At 41.4% G+C, this 16,611-nt stretch overlaps 1 protein-coding gene across 7 annotated transcripts in view; it reads left to right on the top strand.

Annotated features, from left to right (window-relative positions):
* The window catches only part of LOC130906265 (roundabout homolog 1-like), a 192,989-nt gene that overhangs the window by 136,800 nt on the left and 39,578 nt on the right, over positions 1 to 16,611 (top strand). For all 7 annotated transcript variants that reach the window (XM_057820395.1, XM_057820393.1, XM_057820394.1 and 4 more), the window contains 2 exons: positions 6,740 to 6,897; positions 13,990 to 14,110. In XM_057820395.1, the coding sequence (XP_057676378.1) occupies positions 6,740 to 6,897; positions 13,990 to 14,110 (279 nt within the window). The remainder of the gene's footprint in view (positions 1 to 6,739; positions 6,898 to 13,989; positions 14,111 to 16,611) is intronic.

Raw genomic sequence — 16,611 nt, forward strand, 5'->3', positions numbered from 1 at the left:
ATTAACTCGAAGAAGATGAGCCGTATTTTCCTGGGATGAGTCGGCGTTTCTACGAGTAGAAGTGACAGGCTGACAGCAGCGCGCAAACGGGACGGAGTAGGCTGTGTGACGTTGTGTGTGACGCAGCTCCGTGACCTGTTCATGCAGAAGCTTTATTGAGTTCGCAAAAAAAAAAATAAAAATGTATTGGGTCGTATGCCAGAAAAATTTGAATTGAACTGAACTACTTGTCAATATTTTTTTAAATACTTTTGTATTGTGTTTGTTATATATATTTTTCTTCAAGAAAAAGATGAGTGTTCAAGAAGCTTGGTTGCATGTACGTAAATACTTTAGATAAGGTGATGGGTATAATACCTAACTTCACAAAGAGATATCCTACAAACCCTTTTTGTGTTAGATGATATATATATATATTTTTTTCTCTCACTATTTTGCACTGTATATAACCCGTTTTGACCATAGTATGTGTAAAGGCCAAAAACGCCTACGACCATACTTGCTGTTTGTGTTGAATTGTCAAACATAAAACTATTCAATCTTATTTTTTTCTATTGAATGTTTATCCTAACAAGTAGAATAAATATTATCAGGCTTCAAAACGTTTGGTCGAGCATGTTTGGTTGTCAATGGGACATCAACATTACAAATTTTGAAAAAATATTTTGGGATTTTTTTGTCTTTTTGGGTCCAAAATGTGGATTATAATTGGTCAGTGAAGAAAACAACAGTTTGGACATGAAGTTCAAGGTGTCCTTAAAAAAGGGACCCAACTTGGCCATTGTGCAACATCAAATGCATGCAAATTCGGCCAAAATAGGCTTAGGTGTTAAAGGGTTAAGTCGTCTTAGGCAGAGGGTTGACTTACTTATTTTTCCCCCTTCTGTCATTGTTTGCCTGCTATCCCCATTAAAATATGAAAACCTATAAATGTTTGGGTGGTTTTCGTTAAAGCAGACGCTGTTTTTACAGCAGTGTGATTTTGACAGAGATCAGAATACATTTGACGGTGATTTTTTTACAGAAATGTGAGAAATTCCAAAAGGTTCAGATACTTTTTTCATACCACTGTACAATGAGAAAATGTCACACATTGCGAACATATGACGTGCATTTTCGTCTTGTCAGACAAAAACTAATGTTCGTCTCGTTATGTCATGAAAAATTTGTTTGCAGGCAGAATATTTTGCTTATCGTCATCATTGATGACAGCAATAATACACCGAGACCAAGACTTTTAGGAGTCGGGAACAAGGCAAGACCAAGACCCTGAAAATGCCGTCTCCCGACTAAGACTGTTCTTGGGAGTTACAGCATTAGTACTAGAAGTGCTTTGTGTCGTAAAATAAAAGAGAAAACAAAGAGCAGGATAGAAAAAACGAATTTACGACATCCAAATTCCCGATATCTCTTTAAAATATACTACTACAATCCTGCTAGTAGCCAAAAGGTTAGCCAAAATGGCATGGACATTACAAAAGAACAATGCTATTTTGTGAGCCTGAGACAGCTCCGTTGCTGGCAGCGGTAAGGCCAAATGATCACATTTCAACAGAAAAGAGCCTGCACTCACAAAAAGTGCTTGCAGCTAGAAATTGAAGCGGGGACAAAGGAAACTCGGGTCTGCCCAACCACCGACTGTGATTTGTGGTCGCCATTCACAACACGTGTCAAAAATCTTAGTCATCTAAAAGTACGGCACTTTGCTGATTCGAAGCGAACGCGCGGGATGGACATTTGCAAAAGGAATTCTGATGGGAAAGGTTAAACTTTCCCCGATTCTCGATACTGATGAGGTGAAGAATACGTGTGAAAGCCGGCGCCTGGGCTTGAGTGACTGCTCTAAAGCATGCCCGGTCTTAAATTACATAGAGGGGGTAAGAACCCGAACAAGCCAAGGGAGTCGAGCCAACATTCCAGCATGGAGAGAGGAGAACAGCACAAGAGTTCTGTTAGGGTGAAAAGACAGGAAACAATGAGGAAAAGGCATAATCGCTCCCAGATGGAGGAACACGCATTCATCCAAGGATTTCTACGTGACAATGGCCTTGCGGCCGGCAGATGAAGCGCTGTCCGAACGGGGGAACAAATTGGGACGGCCTCATCATTCTGACCCTTGTATCTTTCGGGGCTGAATTCTGCTTCCGTGAACCTCGGGGCAGGCTTGTGACAGGCTGACTAAAGCAGTACAGTTGACTGAGTGCTGATGGAAAACAGCTGTCTGAACGGTTCGCCAGTACCATTGTGTCACATGATAAAAGACATTCTCCGTGGGATGCAAAAATACTGCTAAAAAACCATAGGCGGAGTTTGACTTATAGGGCAGTTGATGTTGAAGACCTCGAAACGCAGTGTCAGCAATAAGATTAACTCATTTGCTCCCAAAAACGAATAAATACGTTCTATTTTTAATTGTTTCAGTGTCCCAAAGACGTATTTATACGTCTTTTACGTTTTGTTTTGTTTTGGTTTTTTCCACAAGCGACATCTCTGGGTACTGATTCAACTTAGCTCCAAAAATGCTTAGCTGAAAATCCATTTTAAAGCAATAAAACTGGCCAATGGCAGGCAGTAGCGCATTTGGTAAGACCCGCAAGCCGATTCGAACGAACGATTGGCTGGAAGACGACCGAATGGACGTCCAGGATGCCAGGCGGCGGACGCCCGAGATGCCAGGCGCTGGACGACCGAGCAGAACGACTGGGACCAACAGTGCAGCGGACGATGCCGTTGAGTCCGTGCTGCTCGCCGAGCAGAGACAGGTGGCGATGAGGGAAAAGTTTACCTCGGCTGTCGCAGCCAAAACAGCGTCATCTCTCAGTTAGTTATGTGTAAATAAATTGTTACTTTGCTATCAAAAGCTCTATTTGTCTTGTTGTTTATGTTATTTTGTAAAAGGAAAGCATTATTCAGATGTTTGGGATGTCACTAAAGCAAAAAATAGCTGTGTTAAAGTCAGTTATGTTTGAAATGTATGCTTTCACAAAAAGCTTAATTTCTTTTTTTTCATCAGAAATTGGAAAATTGCGTAAACTAAGCTATTTTCTAATGCTGATTTCTAAAGAATGGAAAAAGATATGAACTAACTTACCACCACCTACTGGACAAGAGTGTGCAGCACCCATCTGATAGCGCGCTGCTTTCACTGTTGGTTTATATTTTGTTCGCCTGCCTAATCTTGCTTGTACTCGTGTTGCTGCCTCTAGTGCTCAATTACGGTAAAGTTGTACGCATAGGGGATGGCGGGGATGGCGTGGCTCAGTGGTAGAGTAGTTTTCCCCCAACCCAGAGGTTGTGGGTTCGATTCTCCACCCTGACGAACTCACCTAAGTATCCTTGAGCAAGATACTGAACCCCGCATTGCTCCTGGTGCTGTGTCACCAGTAGGTAGATGGCAATGTAGTGTAAAGCGCTTTGAGTACCTTGAGAGGTAGAAAAGCGCTATACAAGTATAACACCATTTACCATAGGGCTTATCGATAGCGCCAGAGGCATGGAAACAAAACTATCAATTCACAATCAGAAAACAAACAAAAGTAATGTGTTACGCAGGTGACAATTTGAAAAGTAGTGGAGTAAAAAGTGCAGATACGTGCTGTAAAAGGAAAATGAACCACTTCATATTTGTACTCAAGTACGGATAGAACAAAAATGTACTTAAGTACAGTAACAAAGTACTTTTACTCATTACATTCTTCCACTGGCATTTGGATGCCTAAAGCACATTCACATTGTAACCATTGACAAAAAAAACAAAAAAAAAACAGAATATACAGTATGTAATGCATAAGGCACCATCTCCCATCGATGAATTTTACACTCTTTTTGATCTAAGCATTTCAACACTGTCATTTTTTTAGTTGTTTAGCAGCCAAGCCCGTTTACCAGTTGAGTTGAAGCTTTGCACCTCTCGCTCTCTGCATCTGATCCCCCGCAGATGAGAATCTCATGGCCCACTTCAAAGCGATAGCCCTTGGCCTCGCTTCCCCGGATCTGACAGCATCTGACTTGTTAGTCCTCTGGAGCTCAAGCCTACTGCAGGAGAGCGCAGATAATCCTCTCGGCAGAGTCCGAACGGACCGTAGAAGAACACAATCGTAGCCGCAGACAGTGCACACATATTGTAGCTAGCGACCTTATCACCTGGCGGGCATCGCGACATGAAATTGTCAGAGGCGGCTTTTGTCTCGTCGGCTGTAACAACTCTGCTAATTTCTGTTCAGACATAAAACCTCCAGATAACAGCACCACAGTGGGGCAAATAAGTATTTAGTCAACCACTAATTGTGCAAGTTCTCCCACTTGAAAATATTAGAGAGGCCTGTAATTGTCAACATGGATAAACCTCAAATATGAGAGACAGAATGTGGGGGAAAAAAAAAACATAAAATCACATTGTTTGATTTTTAAAAATTTAATTGCAAATCATAGTGGAAAATAAGTATTTGGTCAATACCAATAGTTCATCTCAATACTTTGTTATGTACCCTTTGTTGGCAATAACAGAGGCCAAACGTTTTCTGTAACTCTTCACAAGCTTTTCACACACTGTTTCTGGTATTTTGGCCCATTCCTCCATGCAGATCTCCTCTAGAGCAGTGATGTTTTGGGGCTGTCATTGGGCAACACAGACTTTCAACTCCCTCCTCGCCCCGTGGCGTCAAAATTATAACAAGAACGGGGAGCAAAAATCCCAGAACCACACGGGGGGACCTAGAGAATGATCTACAGAGAGCTGGGACCACAGTAAAAAGGCTACTATCAGTAACACAATGCGCCGCCAGGGACTCAAATCCTGCACTGCCAGACGTGTCTCCCTGCTGAAGAAAGTACACGTCCAGGTCCGTCTGCGGTTCGCTAGAGAGCATTTGGATGATCCAGAAGAGGACTGGAAGAATGTGTTATGGTCAGATGAAACCAAAATAGAACTTTTTGGTAGAAACACAGGTTCTCGTGTTTGGAGGAAAAGGAATACTGAATTGCACCATACCCACTGTGAAGCATGGGAGTGGAAACATCATGCTTTGGGCCTGTTTTTCTGCCAGGACGAGGGACCAGGACCACTGATCTGTGTAAAGGAAAGAATGAATGGGGCCTGTTGAAATTTGCCTCCTCAGACAAGCCGCACGGAAACAGCGACAGCCGAACAAAGTGCCGCTCTGCCGATGCTGCCTCCGCGCGCGCCAACCGGGAAGGCGGAAATTCGCGCGTTCATCCCTGATGTTAACCCTTTGTACTGACACCACGTTCCAAAAGTTTGAAAAAGACTCGCCGAAAGCAGGTTGACAATTTATACGTCGACAATGGTCAAAAACAAGGCAAAAACAGACTGCGGAGGGACAATTCTGGATCCAAAACAAGGCTACATGTTTCTGAGCAGCAAAATCTGTGTTATCTCAGTGTCCAGTGTTTTTAAGTCCGTGATGTGGTGGGCCGGCCGAAGGTGTGTCCGGGCGTTGCTTTGGGATCATCCCTCTCTGGCCGGTTTCGGGCTGTTTAGGTTCGTGCGTCAATAGGACGTGGTTGCCACAGCGACCAACGTTGGTCTTGATGTCCCAGGCGCCTGCTATCAACTTATCCGGGCTGGCTCTACTTGTTTTAGGACAAAGCGCTTTGTCCTTGGAGTTTGCTGGAAGAACTGATTGCAAGAGTAGGTGCGTCAATCTTGCTCGTGAAGCACATGTCGGGCTTCTGTGATAAGATGGTGTTGTGTATCTATTCTCTTTCTATAAACTATGGTGTGCTATTTATTTTACATTAGGTGTGTTAGAGTAGTGCAGTCCTACAGTGAATATGAGAAATGATACTATTCCCTGATTGATTATATTACGTGTGTTCGAGTAATGCAAACAGTTAGATGGTGCCCACCAGAAACGGTACCATTTTTCCTTTTCCCCCTCAGGAGCCTCGATAAGGTGATTAACTTTACTGTGTCAAGGCCATTGAGTGAAGTCTGCCTAAACTATAGTAAAATGAATGTGTTAGACTAATGCAAACAATTATATAGTGTGTGCAAGAACGGTACCTTTTCCTTTCAGGCCACGTATCGAGAGATTTTGAGTGAAAATCTTCTTCCATCAGCAAGGGCATTGAAGATGAGACGTGGCTGGGTCTTTCAGCATGACAATGATCCCAAACACACAGCCAGGGCAACAAAGGAGTGGCTTCGTAAGAAGCACTTCAAGGTCCTGGAGTGGCCTAGCCAGTCTCCAGATCTCAACCCCATAGAAAATCTGTGGAGGGAGTTTAAATGTCCGTGTTGCACAAAGACAGCCCCAAAACATCTCTGCTCTAGAGGGGATCTGCATGGAGGAATGGGCCAAAATACCAGCAACAGTGTGTGAAAAGCTTGTGAAGAGTTACAGAAAACGTTTGGCCTCCGTTATTGCCAAAAAAGGGTTCATAACAAAGTATTGAGATGAACTTTTGGTATTGACCAAATACTTATTTTCCACCATGATTTGCAAATAAATTCTTTAAAAATTAAGCAATGTGATTTTCTGTTTTTTTTTCCACATTCTGTCTCTCATGGTTGAGGTTTACCCATGCTTACAATGACAGGCCTCTCTGATATTTTCAACTGGGAGAACTTGCACAAGTAGTGGTTGACTACTTATTTGCCCCACTGTATGTAATACTGTATACAGTTAACATATTTCAATTTGCAAGATTATACAGTTATTTCAATTAACCAGTACAAATAGCAAACACCGTCATAGAGTTTTCTTTGTTTTTACAGTTTTACGCGATGACTTCAGACAGAACCCTGTGGACGTTATGGTTGCAGTCGGTGAGCCCGCGGTCCTGGAGTGCCAGCCGCCCCGAGGACATCCTGAACCTACTATTTCTTGGAGAAAAAATGGTTTGAACTTGGACGACAGAGAGGAACGGATTACAGTAAGTTACTCAACGATATTATGTGATGTTTCACGCACCGGGAGCAGAACTTGACTACAGCGTGCATATAATAAGCGCTGGCAAGGAGCTCCGTGTTGATGCGTTGCATGTTTGAAAGCTCAGTTAGAGCGGTGACAGGTAGAGTCTCTCTTGGGGGGACGTGATGGACAGAGTAGCTCGCTGTGATTCAAGGATCAGAACCGTGCATCGGCTCCTGAGAGACAAATACAAAGACTCCCTTTGCTTTGTACTCCTTACACGCTTGTCTTTGTCCTCCCCAACTATGGAAATATGACTTTGCCACAAGAGTTCACCTAAAAGACATCATTTACTTTTCAAAGAAAATTTGAGTCTAAAAGTCGACTCCCGGGTGTTTCATTTGGGTCGCGGGCAGTGTTGTCACAGATTACTTGAAAAAGTAATTTGATGACTGTTCATGCTTCAAAAAAGTAATCTGGTTGCTTTTTTTTTTTTTCCAAAGTAACTAAGGCTAGATTCATCCGGCAGGTCTTAACGCGTGAATCCGATTTTTTTCGTGTTTTTCAGACTCGAGTGAGGCATTAACTTGATGGTCTAAAAGAGAGAAGTCTCATAAAAGTGGACCATTTGAAATCCGATCTGGGTCACTTTCATGTGGGGTTTAAATCCGATCTGGGCCACATTTTTCCAGAATGTCGCGGCGGTCTGAACTGTCAGGGCTCCAAAATCGGAATTCATGCCGCAATTACGTCAGAAAAGAGCGAGAGAGACAGGGCGCTACGGAAGCGGTGCAGCTGTGCATTATTAGCGTTAGCTTCTTATTTGAACGCGGCTTTTGGGGAAGGAGCGGGCTTGACAACAGTTATAAAAAATATAATGGGTTGAGGACAAGCCTGAAAATGCTCGGTTTTCTCTCTGCTCTGTATCAGCAATATTTCAAGATTGCTTCCACGGCCAAGAGTCCGCATGTGTGTGTACGTCATGTGTAGTCATTTGTTTTGATGCTCCTGCGCATGCGGGTCAGTTGCTCCTTGTGTCTCGGACTGCGAATTAGTGCGCATGCGTGATACTTGAACGGGCTCAATAGACAAAGGCAGTCTGAACAGGCTCGCCAAAAAATCAGATATGACAAAAAATCGGAATTGTGCATTAAGACCTGCGGTATGAACCTAGCCTTATTTCCATTTTACACTTCAATTATATGAAAAAAAAAACACAGGTTTAGTGTCAAAAGAGTTGTTTTGATGTTTAAATTTCAATAAAAGACAGTTTACACACTTGATACATCATAATGGATTGAGAGTGCCTCTGTGCTTTTATGATAACGTGTTTACCATCAAGGCTTCCAACGCAGTTTGGGAAGTTCCATAGCCACCAGATATCTTCTATAGCTTCCCACTGGCTGGTTGTAGGACACGGCAAAAAATCGGACAAAACGCTGGACAACGCAGCTTGCTGGCTTCCACCCAATGTTAGAATTTTTAAAATGACAGTCTCTGTGCGGCATCAACAGTCGGACAGACCACCTCCACAACAGTCTTCTGCGTCGCCTTTGCCTAAACATTTGTATGATCAACATCTGTTGTTCAATGTTAATGAGCTTAGCAGCTCCATCTCCTTTGCCATTGTTGTGTATCCGGAACAGAACTACAGGAAGTCAATAACAGTCCCCATAAACTGTACAAACACAACGCCACACCCCTCTAGTGGCTTGCCGGTGAATCACACAGCAACGCATTCCCTTGCCGCAGAACTATCGATTGCTCATTGATGCTGCAGGGTCTACATCGTCGCTATGCCGTCACCGCAACGCAGAAGCATAACTCAGGCTTTAGTGACAACACTGTTCATGGGCCACATTTATGTTAATTAGATCTTATGTGGGCCGGACTAGTTTATTTTTAGACAAATAAGTTAACTTACTGGAAGCCATTGACAGGCTGCGGGACGTACATTTGACACCTCTGTTGTAGCAAACCTAATTACCGTATTGGCCTGAATATAAGACAGTGTTTTTTGCATTGAAATCAGACTGAAATAGTGGGAGTCGACTTATATTGGGGTCTAGACATTATACCCATTCACCATGCTAGATGGCACCAGATATCATTGAAGCGATGTTCTATCATGACAGATCTCAGCTACTCTCAAGTTGAACCAGTTTGCATTAGTTTATTGCAATGTTTTTCCTTATTCGGATTTGTTTCAAGACTACAGTTACAGTTAGACTTCACCTTGATGGTTCATGGAGTTATTGCAATTTTGTTGTTTTATCACAATAGATTGGTTTATTTACATTTCAAAAACCAGAAGCCATTCATCTACGACTGTGATTGCACTTTAGTTTACATATTTAAATGTTCAGATATTAAGATTTGAATGAGGCAAAATAACATGCTTTTTCTCTCAAATATATTGTTATAATCATTTGTTTCGGATGTACTGTAATTATTTTCTGTATAAAAATGAATTTGGTGTTCAAAAAGTCTTTTTTTCAAACTTCAGTCTTGAAAAAGAGGGGGTCGTCTTATAATCAGGGCCGTCTTATATTCGGGCCAATACGGTAATTGCAAAACAAAAGGTGTGTGTTGGTTATTTTGACTGCCGTTGACGTTCATGGACGTCCAATTCAACCGCTGCCAGCCCCTCCCAGTTCAAATGGATTTGAAGCCCGTCGCTTTTTTAATTGTCTAATGTATCCCCGAAGCATCGGTTTAATGAGGGCTCGGATATTATGGTTTTCGTGGCCACCGGGCGGGTTCTATTCGGCATAACTCTGCACACTTTGGCTGCCACGCCACTGCAGGCAGCCTTGATCTCTGACCTCTTGACCTCTGTTAAGAGATAGTCCTTGAATAGATAACGCATTATTATAAAAGCCAAGCAATCCTGTCTTGGAGGAGGAAAAGACCTTGTCGGCTTGCTTCCTTATTGTATGAGCTTGCTGCTTTATAGCAAAGGCTCACATTCAAAGGAGGATAAGGCAATCATGTGTTTTTGTCATTTTTCAAATAGAAAGTAGATCTTTGCAAATACCATGATTTGATCAATTATAAAAAATAATAGTGCTTCTTTTATTGAGGACAACTTAACTCATTTTGGGTTTTTTTCTCAGTTTATATATTGTTTTTAAAAAAATGGGAAAATTCAAAACATAAAAGGATTTAAATAATAATAATAATAAAAAACTATTATATAACTACAAATTTTGTTTCAGAGGTTTAAAAAAAAGAGGACTGTTGCTATTAATTCATTTGATGATCTATCATTCGCCAAGTCATCATTACAGCCCTAATATTAACACATGGGCTTTTGTCAATGGTAGTCAATTCCTTCATCAAATGGAAACACTGTGATGTATCGTGTGTGTGTGTGAGTGTCAGAGGTGGGTCATAACCCATACAGTGCTGGCCATAAGTATTGGCACTAAGGGTGTAACGGTACATGTATTTGTATAGAACCGTTTCGGTACGTGGTGCTCGGTTCGGAACGGAGGCGTACCGAACGAGTTTCTGACGTAATGTAACCCTTACTTTTCGAGGCTGTGAGTCGATCGGGTTACAGTTTCTTTGTGTAGATTATATTTACTCCGTCTTCTCTACTATAATGAGGACCAACATGGTAGGACAGTATAACCCAGAAACGTCAACGCCGCTACAACGTGGCCGCCGCGAGAACGCAATGAAACGCGGGCGTTAAAGTCAATCAGCCAATGCACACCAGTCGCAGTGCGGCCGCGTGTTAGATGCGTCCCAGAAGCGGCTCAATGCGAAAAGAACGGCAGAGTTTATTATTTGACGCGTGACACGGCCCTCCTACTAGCTAGGATCGGGCAGACCAGAAGTCACTCGTATAAAAATACGGTGGATCCGGTCGATTTTCAAACTAATATGCAATCGTAAGCCACTTTTTGAGTCCATCACATCTCTTGAGTGGTAGATCGGGGCACAGTTGACTTGATTTACTGCTGTCTTCTCTGCTATAATAATAGCCAACACGGCCCCGTGTTCAATACAAAACCCTCCTACCACAACAAAACAATTAGGAACTAATACTCACATAGGAACTAAAGTTATACAACATAAAATATACAATATAAATGAATACTACATCACATTTGTAAAATATAAACACATAATCAAATAAATAATAGCCCATTTAAATCAAATAAATTGAGCTAAAACACCTGTAATTAAATAGTAAGAATAATACACAGATCCTGCTTACACAATTAAATTTATTCATTTCTGTGTGGCGCTTTAACTTGAGAAAATCCACCAATAAAGCTTTTGAAAACCGTTCATAAGAAAAAAAAAATGATTCAGTGAGGCATTTCATTTGTAAAATCTTTGTCATTGGGATTGCTTTTCTCTTTAGGACAAGACTTCTTTTTTCCTCTTTCTTTCAGAAAGAAAGCTGACCGATACGCGGGGTCTGAAAGGCAAATTGTTGTTGGATTATTATCTTTAAATACCCGCTACATTTTGAGCAGAATTCTAGCTTTGTATAGGCTAATGTTCCTATTGTTGAAAGCAAAAAGGTGTGTAATAAACAACTAGCACATTTATATTTTGCATTTTGTTTTCTTACTGTACCGACAATGAACCGAACCGTGACTTCAAAACCGAGGTACGTACCGAACCGAGATTTTTGTGTACCGTTACACCCCTAAATGGCACCCCTGCAATTCTGTCCGATAATGCTCAATTTCTCCCAGAAAATGATTGCAATTACGAATGCTTAGGTAGTAATATATTCATTTATTTTTGCTTGCAATGGAAAAAAAAAATCAATAGCATTTACACAAAACTCCAAAAATGGGCCGGACAAAAGTATTAAACTGCGAACAACCGCTTCCAGTATCCAGACCATTCTGCTTTGGCCAACTGCTCCAGGTCTCTGAGATTTGAAGATCTCTCCACAGGTGTTCTACGGGATTCCGGTCTGGACTCATTGCTCTCCTGTGCTTTCTCTCAAAGCATTTTCTAGTGCTTTTTGAAGTGTGTTTTGGGTCATTGGAAGACCCATGACCTCTGAGGGAGACCCAGCTTTCTCACATTATGCTGCAAAATTTGTTGGTAGTCTTCATTATCCCATGCACACAGTCAAGCAGTCCAGTGCCAGAGGTAGCAAAGCAGCCCCAAAACATCAGGGAACCTCCGCCATGTTTGACTGTGGTGACCGTGTTCTTTTCTTTGAAGGCCTTGTTTCCCCCCCCGTAAACTCGCTATCTTGATGCCTTTTCCCAAAAAGCTCTACTTTTGTCTCATCTGACCAAAGGACATTCTTCCAAAACGTTCAAATTTACTATATGTTATGTAGTATGTCATACATATGTGTAACATTAAAAAAAATCCTTTTTTTCCTGTAAACTCTTTGTTGATGCCTTTTCCCCAAAAGCTCTGTTTTTGTCTCATCTGACCAGGGAACATTCTTCCAAAACATTTTTGGCAAACTCCAGCCTGGCTTTTTTAAGCCTCTGGGTCAGAAGTGGGGTCTTACTGGGTAGAGTCGCTTTTTATTCAGACGCTGACGGATAGTACGGGTTGACATTGTTGTACCCTCAGACTGCGGGACAGCTTGAACTTGTTTGGATGTTAGATTAGATTAAAAAATGTGTGTATATATATATATATAATATATATATATATATATATATATATATATATATATATATATATATTTAAAGAAATTTTCACTAGATGACTTGAATAGCTGTTTGGAAAGACTTTGGATGACTCACCATCACCACAGTGTACAGTGATCCCTCGTTTTTCGTGGTTAATGGGGACCAGGACCCGCCGCAATAAGTGAAAAACCCCGAAGTAGCGCCCCCCCCCCCCCCCCCACACACACACACAATTTTTTATTTATTAGTTTTTTTTGTGTGTGTGTTTTTTGTGCTCAATGTATTTATTCAGATTTAGCATTGGAAAGAGATACCTATAAGACATGTTTTTTTCTCACTTTTCCCCCCAAAGTGATTTTAAAAATGTATATAAATGGTTTTTAAGCACTTCAAATGTCATAATTATGATCAGTTTTAAACATAACTGTCCAACCAAATCATTTTTGAACAAGAATAAAGTACTGTAGTAGATAAATGCTTGGCTTTAGTAAATGCTTCTGTTTATCTACCTTTGCTGTGACCATTGGAGTGACACGTAGAAATTTCAAACTCCTCATGCTCACTTCTGGCATTTATATGTCTCCAACGTCTCCACACACACACACACATTCATTGCAGCGCGGCTTCCTTGCAGAAACTGTGGAACAAGTTAAACGATGATTGACAGATTGCTGCCCGGCTTCTTTTGCCAGATCAAAGCCATCGTTAACTTTAATAAGCAAGTGCCGCAGTGACTGAGAGGAACAAAGAGCTGGAAGAGGGAGGATGTGAGGCTGTGCGCAGAGCAGAAAGCAAGGCGTATATGGATTAAAAAAAAAAAAAAAACTATCGCGCACGCGCACATCGCGATGTTGAAACGATATATCGTTTAGGCTTACTTCCTCATAATTTTGCATCTCAGGTCCTCAGACATTTCTTTGGTCTTCTTTCTTTTCTCCATGCTCAATGTGGTACACAGGGCAGAGGTTGAGTCAACTTTAATCCATTTTAACTGGCTGCAAGTGTGATTTAGCTATTGCCGCCACCTGTTATGTGCGACAGGCAAGTAACAGGTGCTGTTGATGACACAAATTAGAGAAGCATCACATGATTTTTCAAAGCGTGCCAATACTTTTGTCGGGACCATTTTTGGAGTTTTGTGTAAAATAATTATTTCATTTTGTTCCCATTCTCTTTGTGTTTTTTCATTGCAAGCAAAATAAATGACGATATTACTATCAGAGCGTTTGTAATTGCAATCATTTTCTGGGAGAAATTGAGCATTATCTGACAGAATTGCAGGGGTGCCGACACTTTTGGCCAGCAGTGTATATTCTGTTATGTTTAGATGACTTTTAATTGAGAAATCTTGTTTTGTAAATAACACTACTCTTACTTGAGTCCAGTGGTAATGTCCAGTCGGTGTGAAATGATGCATGTAGGGATGATGTTGGGGTGTTGTTTGCAAATACAGCTGTGCAAATCGTCTGTTTGCTTTGTTTTAGATCCGCAGTGGCAAGCTGATGATCACCAACAGCAGGAAGAGCGACGCGGGGAAATACATTTGTGTTGGAACAAACATGGTCGGCGAACGAGAGAGTGAAATTGCCGAACTCACTGTACTTGGTAAATGAGCAACTTCGGCCTGTTACAGTGCATCACTTTATATGTATAACCCTTCCGTTTCCAAAGCTGGAGGTAAAACAACAAATCCGCAACCGCCTTGGCATCAAAGATCCCTGTCTTTCTACCTTCGAGAGCTAAAAGTATACTGTAGCCTTCAGCATTAATTCTCAATCCCCCCACACGCACCTTTTTCCAACATTTCCCATCGGAATGGAGCTCTTATCAGTATGGTAGTGAGATGACCTTGGTCGGGGTGCGGAATCCACAGTCTAAAGCCGCATAAAGCCATTCAACGCTGTGAGAATAATCTTGCAGAATGCACCCAAAGGTCAAGATACTCTGGAATGTAGCACAACACAAATAATCTATGTGGTGGATAGGTAGGAGTGAAATATGTGCGAAGACTCTGAAAGTAGTTTCAGTCTCACAACAAGCTGCAAATGAGATCTTTTTGGCATCACTAGTATCAATTACCAGATCAGATTAGCATCTTCCCGATATGAATTCACTCGGGACTTTAGACAATGTTATGCTAGCATTTTTATTGGTTTAATTATTGAAGGAATCTGACCTTTTAGCCAGATTGCTGGAATCACGCCAGCCGACCCGCCGGACCCAAGCTGGTGCAGATCCGGCCATCGACTTCATTACCTATTGACGTGACACTTCGTCATTCTTTGTGTAACGCCTTATCAGAGGGGGCCGAGCTTCATTTAGTAATAGCCAAAGACGGCACACGCTCATGTCGGATTTAAGCTTGGATTTACTTACGATTGGATTTCACTACGAAAGCTGTACCACATACAAACAGGAAGGATTGTCTCAGGACTGATTTGTTTGAGGATTCAATGTAAATATTATATTTTTCGTACTATGCATGTGTGATTGAAACATTTATTCGCAGGGATTCTCTTCTTTTTTTACACATGGAGGCGGCTAATTTTCATAAATGACTAGCCTCATAGTTGGCAATATTTACACGAAATAAATGCTACCTGCGTTTTTTTTTTTTTTTTTTTCTGCTTTTGACCAAGAAGTGAGATTGTTTTATGTCCATATCTATAAAGAATTAAGAGATTTAAGCATTTATTCACAAGAATTTTCACCAGAAAAGCTCTGTTTACGCCAGGCGGCCGCTAGCCTCATTCGCTAACAGAGTAGCATTGTACTTCGACAATATACGTAAAATAAACACTAACTGCACGGTTTCTTTGCCTTTAACCAAGAATCGAGACTGTTTTTCGAGACTGTATCAATGAAGAATCCGGGGATTTAAGCATTTATTCACAAGAATTTTCGCCAGAAAAGCTCCTTTTACGCCAGGCGGCCGCTAGCCTCATTTGCTAACAGTACTGCATATAGTGTATAATGATAATAAAGGGATATTATATTCTGTAATACGTTGTGATTGTATATAGCATTTATTGATAATCTAGTTACATATTATTTATAATTGATTATCCATGTTTTCCTCAAGTATTAAGTTTCGGATGTTAAAATGAGTGATTTATTAGCTGTTGAAAACAGAATTTAAAAAAAATATATATATATTATTTTGGTCAAAAACTTATTTAATATGTTAAATATTGCTATTGATCCTGAAAATATATGTGATTATCTCTGCATTTAGTAATTTTTGTCTGAGACTTTTATGGCCATTTTAATTTAAGTGTTATATAGATGCCGCTATAGATTTTGATGCTGCTGCTCATGGAGACTCATATATGGCTAAGACCTGTTTTGGTTTTAGGTCGGTAGAAGCTTGGGTTTTGAAAATATTTGAAGTTTTTGAAAATAGGCCCCCTACGAATCAGCCCCGTTTCAAACCCGTGTCATGTCAATAGGTTATGAAGTCTATGCTCCAGCGACCCGGGCCGGCGAGACCCAGCCAAAAGGCCAAACTCTGCACGTTCACTTTAGTCTTAACCCCTTGTACTGACTCCATTTTGAAATCTAGAAAAAGGCTTCGAAACACAAGTTGACAATTTTGAGTCGACAGCAATCATACAGCACAGAGGGAAGGATCCAAGGTCGCCATATCATAAGTCAACAAAAGGTTCTCAAGAAAAAATGACAATGATTAGTTAAACATTCAGTCATTTTGAAGGCTCCCGCGGGGTGGGCTGTGGGAAGAAGAAGGGTGTGTTTGGGCGTTGTTTAGGATTATTGTCTGTTTGTGGATTGGACAGAAGGATTTGGGAATTACTGTCGTCAGGGCAACGAGGGTTGTGAGTTTTCCCACCTCAACGTCAAAGGGGTTCTTGGAGTCCTATCAGCCGTTTTATCGGTTGAATATCGGGCGTACTCCGGTGTTTTTTTGTGTTGGGACAGGGCGTCCTGCCATTTGTTCTGGACTGTCCGGGAGAACTGATTGCGGGAGTTGGTGGTGCAGACGTGGGCTTGTCGGCGTCAATCTTGCTCAGTCAGTTGCGTGACGCACACGTTGGTCGTCCGTGATAAGAAGGCGTCATGTATCTCTTATGCCCTATATTCTGCTTGTT

Source organism: Corythoichthys intestinalis, chromosome 18, assembly GCF_030265065.1.
Source record: "Corythoichthys intestinalis isolate RoL2023-P3 chromosome 18, ASM3026506v1, whole genome shotgun sequence".
Lineage (NCBI taxonomy): Eukaryota > Metazoa > Chordata > Actinopteri > Syngnathiformes > Syngnathidae > Corythoichthys > Corythoichthys intestinalis.